The following is a 13512-nucleotide window of genomic DNA, read 5'->3' on the forward strand; positions in this document are numbered from 1 at the left end:
ATGGAAAGATAACATGTTACAAATATAACTAAGCAAGTTGTTTGCAACCTTAAAATATATGAGAAAAAACAAGGGAATGTTTGTGTATACATATACACTTTTTAATTTCAATGAATACAAATTTTAAAAGCTAAATTATTTGAGAGTTTGATTTTCAGGAGAATAGTAACAACTGTACATGTGAAAGAAACAAACAGATTGCAAATTCAACAAAAAACAAAAAAATGACTAGAAAGATGAAAGAACAGAGAAAAAGAGGTATGTAAAATTGATGTGCAAGAATAACACTAGTGAGATAGGTGAATTTATGTTTAATGAAATGATTTTAAAATCTTTAAGGTCAAACACATTCTACCAAATTAGTATTGGCATGATGAACTGTATTTTAAATACATTTTTTAAGTTATTATGCAAACCAGTTGCACATTTAGGTTTTCTAATGCAGAGAAATTTATAAAACAAGATGTTAAACTTAACGCTATAGCATGACAGTGTTACTAAGTCAAATCTCATTTTTATTTTTTATTTACCACATCAGATTTACATCAATATATAAAATTCTTTTAGTTTTATTTTATTTTTGATAAAAAGCATAAATCTGTTGAAATGTAAAAAAAAATAAAAAAAGATCAGTTACTTTATTCTATGATTTTATTTTTCATAATTTCTTTATTCTTTATTCTCTGTTCTCCTTTTACTTTGTTTGACATTAAAAACTTTAAATAGTTTTTTGGTTTGACATTTAAAACTTCAAATAGTTTTTTTGTTTGACATTAAAAACTTCAAACTGCTATTAGTACACTTTCAATAAATACAATAACAGATCAGTTTGTTGGTTTTGTTTGTATAGCAGATATATCAGACATAAAAAAATAAATATATTTAACAGAGAATGAACAAATGAAAACATCTGTTGCTTCTGAAAGTGATTAAAATCAATGATATAACAATAAAGATAACAGTGTTCAGACTATCATCTCTTTACTTTTTAGGAAATGATTGTCCCATTAAAAAGAAAACAAACAAAATATGAAATGAAATAAATGAAACAAACAAACAAACAAAATATGAAATGTTTAGCAGCCTATAAATACATATGCTGTACATTTTCCTAACATTTGATTAAAAAAATAAAACGGAAAAATTTCAGAAAAATAGAAGATTCTTAAATAATTCTTGGGTAGATAAATAAATCTTATTGACAGAAATTTAGAATTCTTTTGGACATCATTTTAAGAAAATAAAAAATAAAATTGGGATACTTCCTTCATATTTAAAAACCTCTTTGACCTGCTGTAAAATCCAGTTTTTACCTCCACTGAAATTAAACATATTTGTGCAAAAGGTGGTAAAGTCAATCAGGTTTTCATTAAATGTATGTAGTTCTGATAATTTTTTTAAAGATGCCTTTCAAATTTATTGAAAGCAATGTCATTTCTACAATAATAAATTCTATTTTTTGCAAATTTCAAATCTAATGATAAAATGACAGATGTATACATAACGATATTGGCTTATAAATGCTGTTTAACAGTGGCTATCTACAGTAAAAAAGGAACAAAGGATAGGAGAGTAAAATAATATCTCGATCATATTTTTTAAGGGGCACTAGCTACAAGATGCATAAAAATTCAAAGTATGATTTGTTTTTGTTCAATCAATGATAAAAGTGAAATAGTGAAATAATAATTCCTTTTAACAGCCAAAATGGTTCAATTTTGTCAAATTAAGCTAAATAATATGGATTATGACTTATTCACTTGCAAGTAAATAAGTTAAGTCAACCTCATTAAATCTGTATTCATGTGAATTTCGATTTAACCCCTTAACTAGAGATGGACAACCCATGCTTTGTACGTGTACTGTTTATTAAAAGGAAAGGAATGTCAACATTGCAAGTGAAACAAAGGTAAATCATTTGATGACTGACTCGATCCACTAAAAATCTTTCTTCTACATGTAAAAATGAGGAGAAACATATATTTTTAATCTATAAAATAAATTTAAACAGACCTATAAAAATTCAAATGCATGTGTTGGCTTAATCTATTTATATCTAATCATTAGTATCTTTATGTTTACATCACTTATATGGTCATCCGAGGTCAATTCAATATTTAATTAGATGGAGTCTAGACTAAAATACACACGAAACGATACTACATATTATTGCCCCTATGCTCTGTAAACTGTTTATTTCACACTTTTGATAGTTTGGATAAATGTTTTACATTGTTATGAATAAAATATGAAAATTTGAGTCAAATAGGTGACCATGAATTTGACAGCTAGTGCCCCTTTAAACTCTAAATTACTGAATTAATCAAATCGTTGAATGTAAAGGTCAAAATGCTAGAAATAGCTTTTCTAGTATTTTTTTATGGGAGTATGGAAATTTGTAACAAGTTAAGACTTTGAAATTAAAATATTAATTTTGCTGCCAACACTCTAGAGATGATATTACAATGAAATGGAACTAGTCTATCAACAGTTAAACTGGGAAAAATTGTATTGCTCAATTATAATTTATTTTAAAAAGTCTTTCATAAATAGAATCATAATATAATATTACGTTTTATCCCTAGAATGACTTCAGAAGTTCATTTCTATGAAAAAAGATGTATTTACAAAGTATTTACAGAGTTCAATGAATAGTCAAAAGACTTAAACAGTAAAATATACATTAACAACTAACATTTATACAACAAGGACCAGAATGTACAAAAATACATGAACACAATCTTGTAAAATAAAAAATGTCATGCTTAACTTACCAATACTGAAACATAGAGTGAGAAACAAGTGAGATGATACAGTGTTCACTTATTTCCCATATAAAATTATGACCCAAAATCAATTTCACAAAAAAAATGACATACAGAAAAACTAAAAAATATAATGCTTAACAACTAACCAGATTTTATGGAAGTATTTATAACAATACTTTAAGAAATAGTTTTTTAGTGGCAAATTTACGGTGTCTTTAATTTTACTAATAAGTCTAGACAATCTGAAATATACTAATAATCCAAAAATTTACCATCAACCTTAAAATTTCTGTGAAGTTAAATCTAACTTTGTATTTTTAGTGAGTAATCAGTTGTTGTGAATATTTCACAACTATTTTACTTCTCAATAACATGTTGCAAGGGATAATCAAAACAACCTAATAAAATTTTCAGTATAAATACATTATAGAACTAACAAACATTTTTTGGTCCTTCTGTCTGTATGAATTGATGAATGATTTTTACATTGATGATAATATTAACAGAATACACACATCTTCTGTCTATAGACATTGTCAACAAAATTAATATTTTTAAAAAATACTCAGAAAATATGATGGTCCTTTAATTAAAAAACATATGCTCCTGATCAAAATGTACAAAATGTAGTTAAGCACTAACTCCAGTTATATTTTCTCAAACATAGCTCTTCGTTGAAGCTGTGTTGTATTGCCTATTATTGCACATCAAACAAAACTTTTAAAACAAATTAATATGAAGTCTACAATGCTTGATGCACTTGACTGTGGTAAAATTTTATACATTATAATTATGCATATGAAGCACTGCATTCTGTTTTTAAATTAAAACTGCCCTATAAGCTATGATTTCCAGATCTAAATATCTGCTAATTAAAATTAAAAATTGTAACACTTCAAATCTGCACGTCATCTGAATGGTCTAAAACAAGTTAACAATTAAAAGCTCTAAAAATAACAACAACAACATACAAACACAACATGTAAAGCACTAGAATAATAGAAGTTCTTAACAAAACAATTTTGATTAAAACTTTCCCCGACACTTTTTACAAAAGATGTCCTATCCAGTTTAGATTTTTACAACCTTCAAATTCTTTTTTTTTTTATAATTAAGAGTTGTCCCCCTTATATAAGGCTGACACATAATAGGTATCTAAAAAACGTCAATCGCTTTCTTGTTAATGTATTAAATTAAAGCAGAACATTTACTCTAACAAATTGTTCTTATCAATAACTGTTTTCAACTGTTTGGTCCTGTTCTCTAAGATGCTATATGACTTGAAGCTGCTGACATTGATTCTTGTGCCTTCTGAAGCAAACTTGAAAATATTTCATGATTTGTAGGTACATGTGAAATGTCTTTCGGAGAATGCACAGAAATCTGATCCTCAGTTTTCACTTCAATCATCTCCTGTGAGATACTGTCTATTTCACTGTCATTCATATCTTCATCTTTATCAAGCCTATCACCCAGATGACCCTCATTGTCATTTTCATTGTAAGCATCATCTTGAGCTTCTTCTTTCATCATCATATGATATTCTTCCCTGAAAAAAATAAAATTTAAAAAATAAATATTTAAATGAATCAAATCAAATATCATTTCTAGTTGTGCAAGTATACATCATGAGGTGATAATGATGTATGTATCTAAAGTCAGAAAATGCTATGTCTTTCACTTAGTCTACGTCCTGTAGTATACACATCTTTTTACAGGAAGTTCTTTTGTTCTTAATCAATGGACAATGATCAATAAAAATCTTTTCAAGACAGAAAAAGTTTACAACTTTTTGTTCAAGACATATAAATGCTACCATTTTCTTGTCTCTTGACTAAAATTACTCAATTGTCTTTTGGTTTTTCATATCATCGGATTACTGTCTCATTAATGTGTACCCAACACCTGTTTAAATGTATTTTTTATTTTTCTGTAATTCCTTAGGGCAAATATACTCAACAGATCGTGACATTTAGTTACTAATTGATTTATGGAAAACAAATAATTAGTTTTCTCAAATTTAAGAATCTTTCCCTTATAAGGAAGTGTCAAACAAAATCATTTTTTCTAATTAAAACAGCACATAATAAATATGTATTTCATTGTAATCAACAAATTACCAAATTCATAGGTGCAGAAAAAATAACATTAATTGACATATTAATTGGTAATATAAAATCTGTCTGACATATCTAATCAATCATTTATCGATACATGTCAATGTTTATATTATTTCAAAACATGTGCATGAGAAGAATTTCAATTTTGAAGAAAAAAAAAAGTGATATTGTAATATTAAAATTAGACATTTATGTCACTAGGACTGTAGATTTGTAACCTGTTTTACCAGGTGTGTACATTTGCCCACACAAGTGTATTTATGTTTTCATACAATATATCATGTTTTCTTCATTACGTTTAGTGCAGTGTAGGACACAGCCGGTCGCCTGGTCGCCAAATGCGACCAAAACCTTGATTGGGCGATTAGAAAGTGTAAAAAGATAGATAGTTACTGACCCAAAAATAAATCATTGGGCGAGTGCATTATTATTCTCAAAATCGTAATTACTCCTATAAATAACACATCCCAACTTCGGAACAATCATTTTCGGAAATCCTCTGGTTACATCTTTAAAACGTACAAGTTGAGGAGGTGTTCCATAATTGGAAGGATGCACATGTAGAAGAAAAATAAGTGCATTGATTAGAATATTAACCAGTTAACATGGCGTTGACAAACATGTGCGTGATATTGCTTGTTAAGTGGGTCAAATAACGCCTAACTGGCAATCGCTAAACAAATTGTGTTTTATAAAAAAATAACGACAGCCATTTACAGTAAAAGCTCGTCTGACCCACTAAACCAAACAAGGACAAGGGAACTCCAAACACGGATACAACCACAGGCACTCAATCAGTGTTTCTATCCGTACGTAGTCCGAGATTACTCTGGCGTCCAACGGCTGTTTTGCCAGACAAGTTGGGGCCGTGGAATATTTTTCATACGATTGTGGATGGTACACCACCAAAGACAGAAACAAGTGATAAGAAAATATTACGTTTATAAAAGGTCATTTGATTTTGTTTTGCACTGACATTTTGGACTGAAATTCAAACTTTTGAAATGACTGACCGAATAGACTATCGCGGAAATTCCCAGTTCTAATTTTAATAGATCAATTCGCAGAAAACTGTTTAATTTTAAACGCAAGAACAAAATCTTTAGTGATGGGCACGAAATCCCCATGCAATCGAATGGAACTTCACTTCTCGCTACTCTCATGGAATGAGAGGTCACTTTTTCCACTTCAAAACCCTATATTGATCTATATTATATAGGCACTGGACAATGAGGTTTCATAAACTCAGTGACAATGAAGACTGGGAATGTGTTGTTTAGGGTTATGTGTCAGCAAGGTTTGATGTAGAATTAAGAACATCAATTTATATTGTTTTTTTTCATTTTTTATGGCTCAACACGGAAAAAAATTTGAGTAAAATAATTGGGCTACCAATTTGCAGTTTGGGCCTGTGAAGTAATTTTTTTACTGGCCCAAAAAAAAAATTTCGGGCCAGCCGAAGGCTGGCCCGACTGTCCTACACTGTTAGTGCAAATGAGGATAAGTATGAAAAAGATGTGGTATGATTGCCAATAAGACAACTATCCACCTGACTAAAAATGATGTAGAGATTAGCAGCTATAGGTCACTGAGTATTCAGCAATCAAAATTGTTTTTCATAACATTCAAAACAAGAATGTGTCCATAGTACACATATGCCTAATGGTACTATCATTTTCTATGTTCAGGGGATTGTAAAATCGGGAGTCAAAACTGAATTTGGCATTAAAATTAGAAAGATCATACCATAAGGAACATTTGTACTCAGTTTTAAGTCCATTAGACTTCAACCTCAACTTCATCATAAACTATCTTGACCAAAATCTTTAATTTTTTTCCTTTCAGTTGATAGAATTCTCATTGACAATCATACCACATCTCTTTATTAGATACCACCATTATATACAATTTTAACCTACAATAAACCAGAATTTTAGCCTTATACAGGACAGATACACACACAGACACAATGTCCCCTCTAAATTGTGCATATAGATGTTTCCTTGGTACCAGAATATCCTAATTAAAAAAAGATAATTGTGTTCATTTAATCATGAACTTAACAGGTATAGTTCAACATCACTCAATAAAAAATAAATTAGCTTACCTAGAAGGAAAATCAAATTTTGAAAGGCTTTCTGAACTGTCATTTCTGTTTGACTTCATAGAGAGATCTTCAGCTCCATCTAATGATTCACCGTTGGAATAATTCTGATTGTTCATAAAATGAATATTAGCTTGCTCTATTGCTGCCTGTAAACAGAAAATGGTTAAATAAATTATATCTATTAAACAGAAATGTGTGAACAAAAATGAGTGCATATGGATGAACATACAAAAAACTTTGCTTACAAATAACTGTAAACTAACTAGTTTTCATGATCGACTTATTTTCAAGCTTAAAATAAATTGTTTAAAACTTGTAAAATATTGGAAATTTTATTACATAAATATATAAAGGTGAGGAAATTGTGAGGACAAATAACCCCAAGTCAGATTGATGACAATGGTCATGATAAAACAAAGAAAAGGAATAATGCATGCTTGATTATCAGTACTTTAAATAAAGCGAAATTTGAATTGCTCTTATGTAATAATTTTAGTTTTGTATGTAGAATCAAATTAATATAAAATCAAATGATCTATTAATAAGATCAAATGATTTATTTCAAACAAAATACTAATTCATAAAACAGCTGTTTTAAAAAGTTAAGAAATTACAAATATATATCACACAAACACAAATAGACCAGAATAATTTTATTCTGTGTTTTAAATGTCATAGATGAAGGTAAAAGGCAGTGTGTCAACAAAATCAGATTCAGAACTTCCAAGAATTGATAAAAAAAAATTGAAATGACAATATTCTTATTCTTTACTAGCTTTGTTTGTTTTCTTAAGACCAAATTATTAAATAAATGTTATACATTTAACAGCTTAATCATTTTTTTCCCAACCATAGGTAAAAGTAAAATTTTGTTTATTGTGTACCATTTTTTAAATAACAGTAGTCAACTTACCCTAAGACTTGCATTTAAACTATCACCAAAAACTGAAGGATCAGATCCAGGACTTGGTATCTCTCTCATTCCCATACTCCTAAAACGATAACAATAAAATACTCTCTAGTATTTGGTACAGCCCCTTAACATTTTAAAATACAAAAGATGTTCCATGAATTGTTCAAAGATCATGACTCAATAAACCATATCTCCAGTTTGTCTACCATTAAAGAAAATGAAACTTATCAAACTCATTTCTTCACACAACAGAAAATGTAACAACAGAGACCAAATGTGATCATTTGCAAAATTAAGATGTATCTTAGTAAAATTTGATTGCTGAAGTTTACCTTTTTTTATATAGAAGAGTGGAATAAAGATAACAACAATCTGGGAAGGCAAAAATACCCCAATAATAACTATATATAAATATATATAAAATATTCAGGATAAAAAAAAAAACTTCAGTAAAAGAATCATGAAAATGCTTTGGGAAAAGAAGAGAGATTTCAGTTTCCAAAGAGAGAGAAAAATGGTCCTCATGGGATTCCCAGATTATGCTGCTTCAGCCAAAATCTGGGGTCAAGATACTTATAACTACACTGGTATGTCAATAAACTGAGCAACAATTTGTGGTAGTGAACTTAAAGTTCATTAGAAGGTTTTCTAGGTCGACCATGACTAATGTGTCTATAGTTTTTTAAGTTTAATGTCATCCACTAACCAGAAAGATCCTCGATTGGTATAAAACATTTATGCAGAGACAAGATGTCCTTATAGCATTCTGTTTGGCAAGGACGAAATAAAAAAAAGCATTGTTCAAAATTAAAACTAACCTCAATAATTTGTACAACAAGACTTCTGCATCCAGAACAACACTGCTACAAAGTGTCAAATATTGCATTTGAAATATACACAATAACATTTCAAGGTTCCAAGATGCAGAAGTTATCAAATACACATTCAATAGAACATACTGCATATGAGATCCAAAAAAAAATATTTTTTTCTCAATTAAGAACATTTTTTTCTTCTTATTTAATTACAATAAAAAAATAAAAGTATAATTTTGCAGTTCATGTGAACATGTATTTCAGTTTTTTATTTTTTTTTTAAACATTTTATGCAGTATGCTCCTATTTGTCAATGAAGATTTCTTCAATATCACTCTCAATTTAGTATTATTCTACTCTTTTCAAATAAAAAGGTTTTATTTTCTATGTTTATAAATGTATAAAAAAAAAAAATCACAGCCATTGAAGAAATCTCCATATTTATGCAACAATTTAATCATATGACATACCCTCCCAATTTTTGAGGCCGTCTCTTGTAGAATTCTATTTCATCAACAGTCCAAACTGCTCCTTTAACATTCTCAACTCTCATAAAACATTTGTGAAGGCTAAGGTTATGTCGCACAGCATTCTACCAACAAAAGAGAAACCAAAAATTACTAAGCATAAAAGCATTAAAGTAAAATAAAAAAAAAATATGCCTTATATATATAGTACAAAAAACCACACAAATATTTCTTACCAAATTTTAGTTGAATAAAACAAATAAAATGCTATAAAAATTCAGAGCAAGGTAAGACATCACTTCAATGATAAAGATTGTCTTGTCCATATAACCTTTGTTTACATTTAACTTTTTTATGTAAGAAGAGTCATAAACATCAGCTATAACACCAGCATGAGGATAAATTATCTTTCTCCCCCTCAATTTACTGTAAACACATTGTCATTTGATTAAAGCAGAATACCATTCTTTAATTCACTGTAAATGCTTTGTGTGTTAGAAGTAAAATTTTCTTATTTATAAACATAACTTAACAAATTCTCTTGGATTAATTGTAAAAGTTCATTGGTAAATTCAACCTACTTTCTTTTATTGGTCACTGCTGTGCAAGTATTTCAATATCTAACAAATCAAGTAAATTTTTTGCAGGAATTGTCTACAACATCTTACAAATGCTTAATAAATCTTTAACACAATTTTTCTACATACTTTTTTTTCCCATGTTTATATAGCAAGTGAACTGTTTTATTCAATAATAATAATATATCTAACATACCTTCCATGTGGCTTCATTTCGTCTAAAATATGAAAATGTATTTTGGAACCACTGATAGATTTCATTTAACGTCAGCTGTTTGTGTTGAGATTCTATAATAGCCTAAAATATATGAAATAAAGCATTATCTCCCTTTGATCATATCATGTTGTACAGTGTACTGTTAAATAGTTTAAGATGCATTGCTAATTACCTTTGTCAGATTTAGTTGGAATATATAAAATGATTATAAACTATATAAAATAGAAAAATTTCAGAAAAATTAAACAGCAAGACTTACCTGTCTTATTAAAGAGGCATAGGTAAAAGGTGGGCGGACATCTGTATTCTTGTAAAATTCTCGGTTTCTTTGGATTTCTAAAAAATATTAATTAGATATGCCTCTATTTAAAATGAAGAACTTAAAATTCATACTTAATTTCTCAGGTAATTTTATTACTTTTAATCATTTCTATAAAAAAAAAAATCAGAAAAAAATGGCACGTCAAATAAAAAAAAAATAAAAAAATTCCTCAACTTAAAATTGTGAAAAACAAGTGAAACTGTGAGCTACTGCTCACTGATGATACCCCCGCCGCAAGTGGATAATATTAATAGTGTAAAAATATGCAAGTGTTCGGTAAACAGGAAGTTGTCGAGTGATGAATCTGAAAACGCATCACACGGTATAGCTGACTTATATAAATCCTGAAACCAAATTTCAGAAATCCTTGTATTGTAGTTCCTGAGAATAATGTGACGAAAATTTTCAACTTGGCTATCATGTGTAAAATCATACAAGTGTTCGGTAAACAGGAAGTTGTCGAGTGATGAATCTGAAAACGCATCACACGGTATAGCTGACTTATATAAATCCTGAAACCAAATTTCAGAAATCCTTGTATTGTAGTTCCTGAGAAAAATGTGACGAAAATTTTCAACTTGGCTATCATTTGTAAAATCATACAAGTGTTCGGTAAACAGGAAGTTGTCGAGTGATGAATCTGAAAACGCATCACACGGTATGGCTAACATATTTAAATGTTGATACCAAATTACAGAAAGGGTGGATGTGTAGTTCCTGAGAAAAATGTGACGAAAGTTTCATGGGACGGACTGACTGAGGGACGGACTGACGGACGGACAGACAGTATACCCCCCCTTTTTTAAAGCGGGGGTATAATTACAGAAAATTCTTTATTCATTGGTATGAAAATTTGACAATAATAAATGCACAATCATTTTTTGAATACTCTTATTTCAAGGAACTGTAAAGGATTCAGAGTGAATTAATGCTGAAATAATTAAACTTGAAAGACTTAACTTTTAAAGTAATGAATTACCTGCTGATATTGGTAAATTACATTTATCTGACACTCGTCGTCTCATTGGACCAATACTGGTAGGAGTAGAAGGCTGTGACATGGAATGGGACTGAGGAGTGGGCGGTTTTGATATCGATGTATGTCCCATCTGTGGAGGGATGACGATCGGCAATGAGATTGGGTGGGATACCAATGACACTGGAGTAGGTGGTGCTGATGCAGACATGTGTAAGCTAGGTAAGATCTTTGTTGGGCTTGTTATCACTGATGTCATCTTTGGAGGGCTTGGCACTGATAAGCTTGAAAGTGTCGATGTTGATTGTGGGGATGTAGGCATTTCTGTTGCTGCTGTGCTGATAATTACTGGAGCCCTCTGTAAAATAACAGATACTACATGTATTTCAAACCTACTAAGATATGGAAGGCAAATTGTAATTTAATGCACCATAAAAATAAGGTTACTCAATTTGTTTGAAGGTTGTTTGCATAAATGTAAGTCAAAGTTTTTCTGTGATTGAATATTTTCCCCATTAGAAACCTAAACTTATAGGCAATAAGTTTGATCATGTGGTTAGCCTGCTGAAGATATATATTGAGTCACCAATTTTCTATTTAAATAAAAATCAATTAAAATTTTAAAAAATTTATTTAAAACAAAATAAGTAAGAAATACTATACCGGCTTCTGAACTTCAGCCACAGAGCTATTTTTATCGTTAGGTTTCATATGAAGATGTCTCATCATTTCTTGTAAAAGTTCTTTTTCTCTTGTTAACTGGAAATAGAAATCACTATTATAGCTTTCATCATAAAACTAGAGGCTCTCAAGAGCCTGTGTCGCTCACCTGTTACTGTATTTACTGATGTCGGTCATCTTGGTTGGTAGGTGGGTCATTAGACACTTTTTTTAAATAGATACCATAGTGATGATCGTGGCCACGTTTAGTTTAATATGGCCCATAGTTTTAGAAAAGAAGATTTTTGTATAAGTTACAAAAATGACGAAAATTTGTTCAAAATTGACTATAAAGGGCAATAACTCCTTAAGGGGTACTCTTACAATTTTTATCATGTTGACTTATTTGTAGATCCTACTTTGCTGAACAAAATTGCTTTTTACAGTTTATCTCTATCTATAATAGTATTCAAGATAATAACCAAAAACTGCAAAATTTCCTTAAAATTACCAATTTTAGGGCAGCAACCCAATAACGAGTTGTCAGATTCATCTGAAAATTTGCGAGGGGATAGATCTTATTCTGATGGACATTTAAATCTTGAAAGATTTGCCCTAAATGTCTTAGTTTTAAAGATATAAATCAAAAACTGCATTTTACCACTATGTTCTAATTTTAGCCATGTCGGCCATTTTGTTTGGTAGGCGGTGTCATCGGACACATTTTTCAAACTATATACCACAATGATAATTAGCGCCAAGTTTGGTTTAATTTGGCCATGTAGTTTCAGAGAAGAAGATTTTTGTACAAGTTACAAAAACTGACGAAAATTTGTTAAAAATTGACTATAAAGGGCAATAACTCCTTAAGGGGTTGACTGACAAATTTGGTCATGTTGACTTATTTGTAGGTTTTACTTTGCTGAACATTATTGCTGTTTACAGTTTATCTCTATCTATAATAGTATTCAAGATAATAACCAAAAACTGCAAAATTTCCTTAAAATAACCAATTCAGGGGCAGCAACCTAACAACGGGTTGTCCGATTCATCTGAAAATTCTAGGGCAGATAGATCTTGACCTGATTAACAATTTTACCCCATGTCAGATTTGCTCTAAATGTTTTGGTTTCAAAGATATAAGCCAAAATATACATTTTACCCCTGTGTTCTATTTTTAGCCATGGCAGCCATCTTGGTTGGATGGCCAGGTCACCGGACACATTTTTTAAACTAGATACCCCAAGGATGATTGTGGCCAAGTTTGGTAAAATTTGGCCCAGTAGTTTCAGAGGAGAAGATTTTTGTAAAAGTTTACGGACGACGGACGACGGACGCAGGACGACGGATGACGGACGCCAAGTGATGAGAAAAGCTCACTTGACCTTTCAGGTCAGGTGAGCTAAAAAATGTCATAAATTGATACTCAAATTTCTGAAGCTTCTACAACCACAAAATGTCAAGTCAACTTCAGTTTTGGTTCAAAATCAAGATTTCCTCATTTAATACCCAACAGCATATTTGTGGGTCCCATTGCTTATTAGGCCCTGCTAATTTCAATATGGTTGT

General features: G+C 30.1%; 1 protein-coding gene across 3 annotated transcripts in view; it reads right to left on the reverse strand.

The window, feature by feature from the left end:
• Positions 1-296: 296 nt before the first annotated feature.
• LOC134725706 (forkhead box protein P1-like) overlaps positions 297-13512 on the reverse strand; it is a 66042-nt gene continuing 52826 nt past the window's right edge. For all 3 annotated transcript variants that reach the window (XM_063589753.1, XM_063589745.1, XM_063589737.1), the window contains 8 exons: positions 11947-12042; positions 11287-11641; positions 10245-10321; positions 9965-10066; positions 9194-9315; positions 7909-7987; positions 6996-7141; positions 297-4317 (listed from right to left, as the gene is read on the reverse strand). In XM_063589753.1, the coding sequence (XP_063445823.1) occupies positions 4032-4317; positions 6996-7141; positions 7909-7987; positions 9194-9315; positions 9965-10066; positions 10245-10321; positions 11287-11641; positions 11947-12042 (1263 nt within the window). In that variant the 3' untranslated portion in view covers positions 297-4031. The remainder of the gene's footprint in view (positions 4318-6995; positions 7142-7908; positions 7988-9193; positions 9316-9964; positions 10067-10244; positions 10322-11286; positions 11642-11946; positions 12043-13512) is intronic.

Source organism: Mytilus trossulus, chromosome 1 (genome assembly GCF_036588685.1).
Source record: "Mytilus trossulus isolate FHL-02 chromosome 1, PNRI_Mtr1.1.1.hap1, whole genome shotgun sequence".
Classification (NCBI taxonomy): domain Eukaryota; kingdom Metazoa; phylum Mollusca; class Bivalvia; order Mytilida; family Mytilidae; genus Mytilus; species Mytilus trossulus.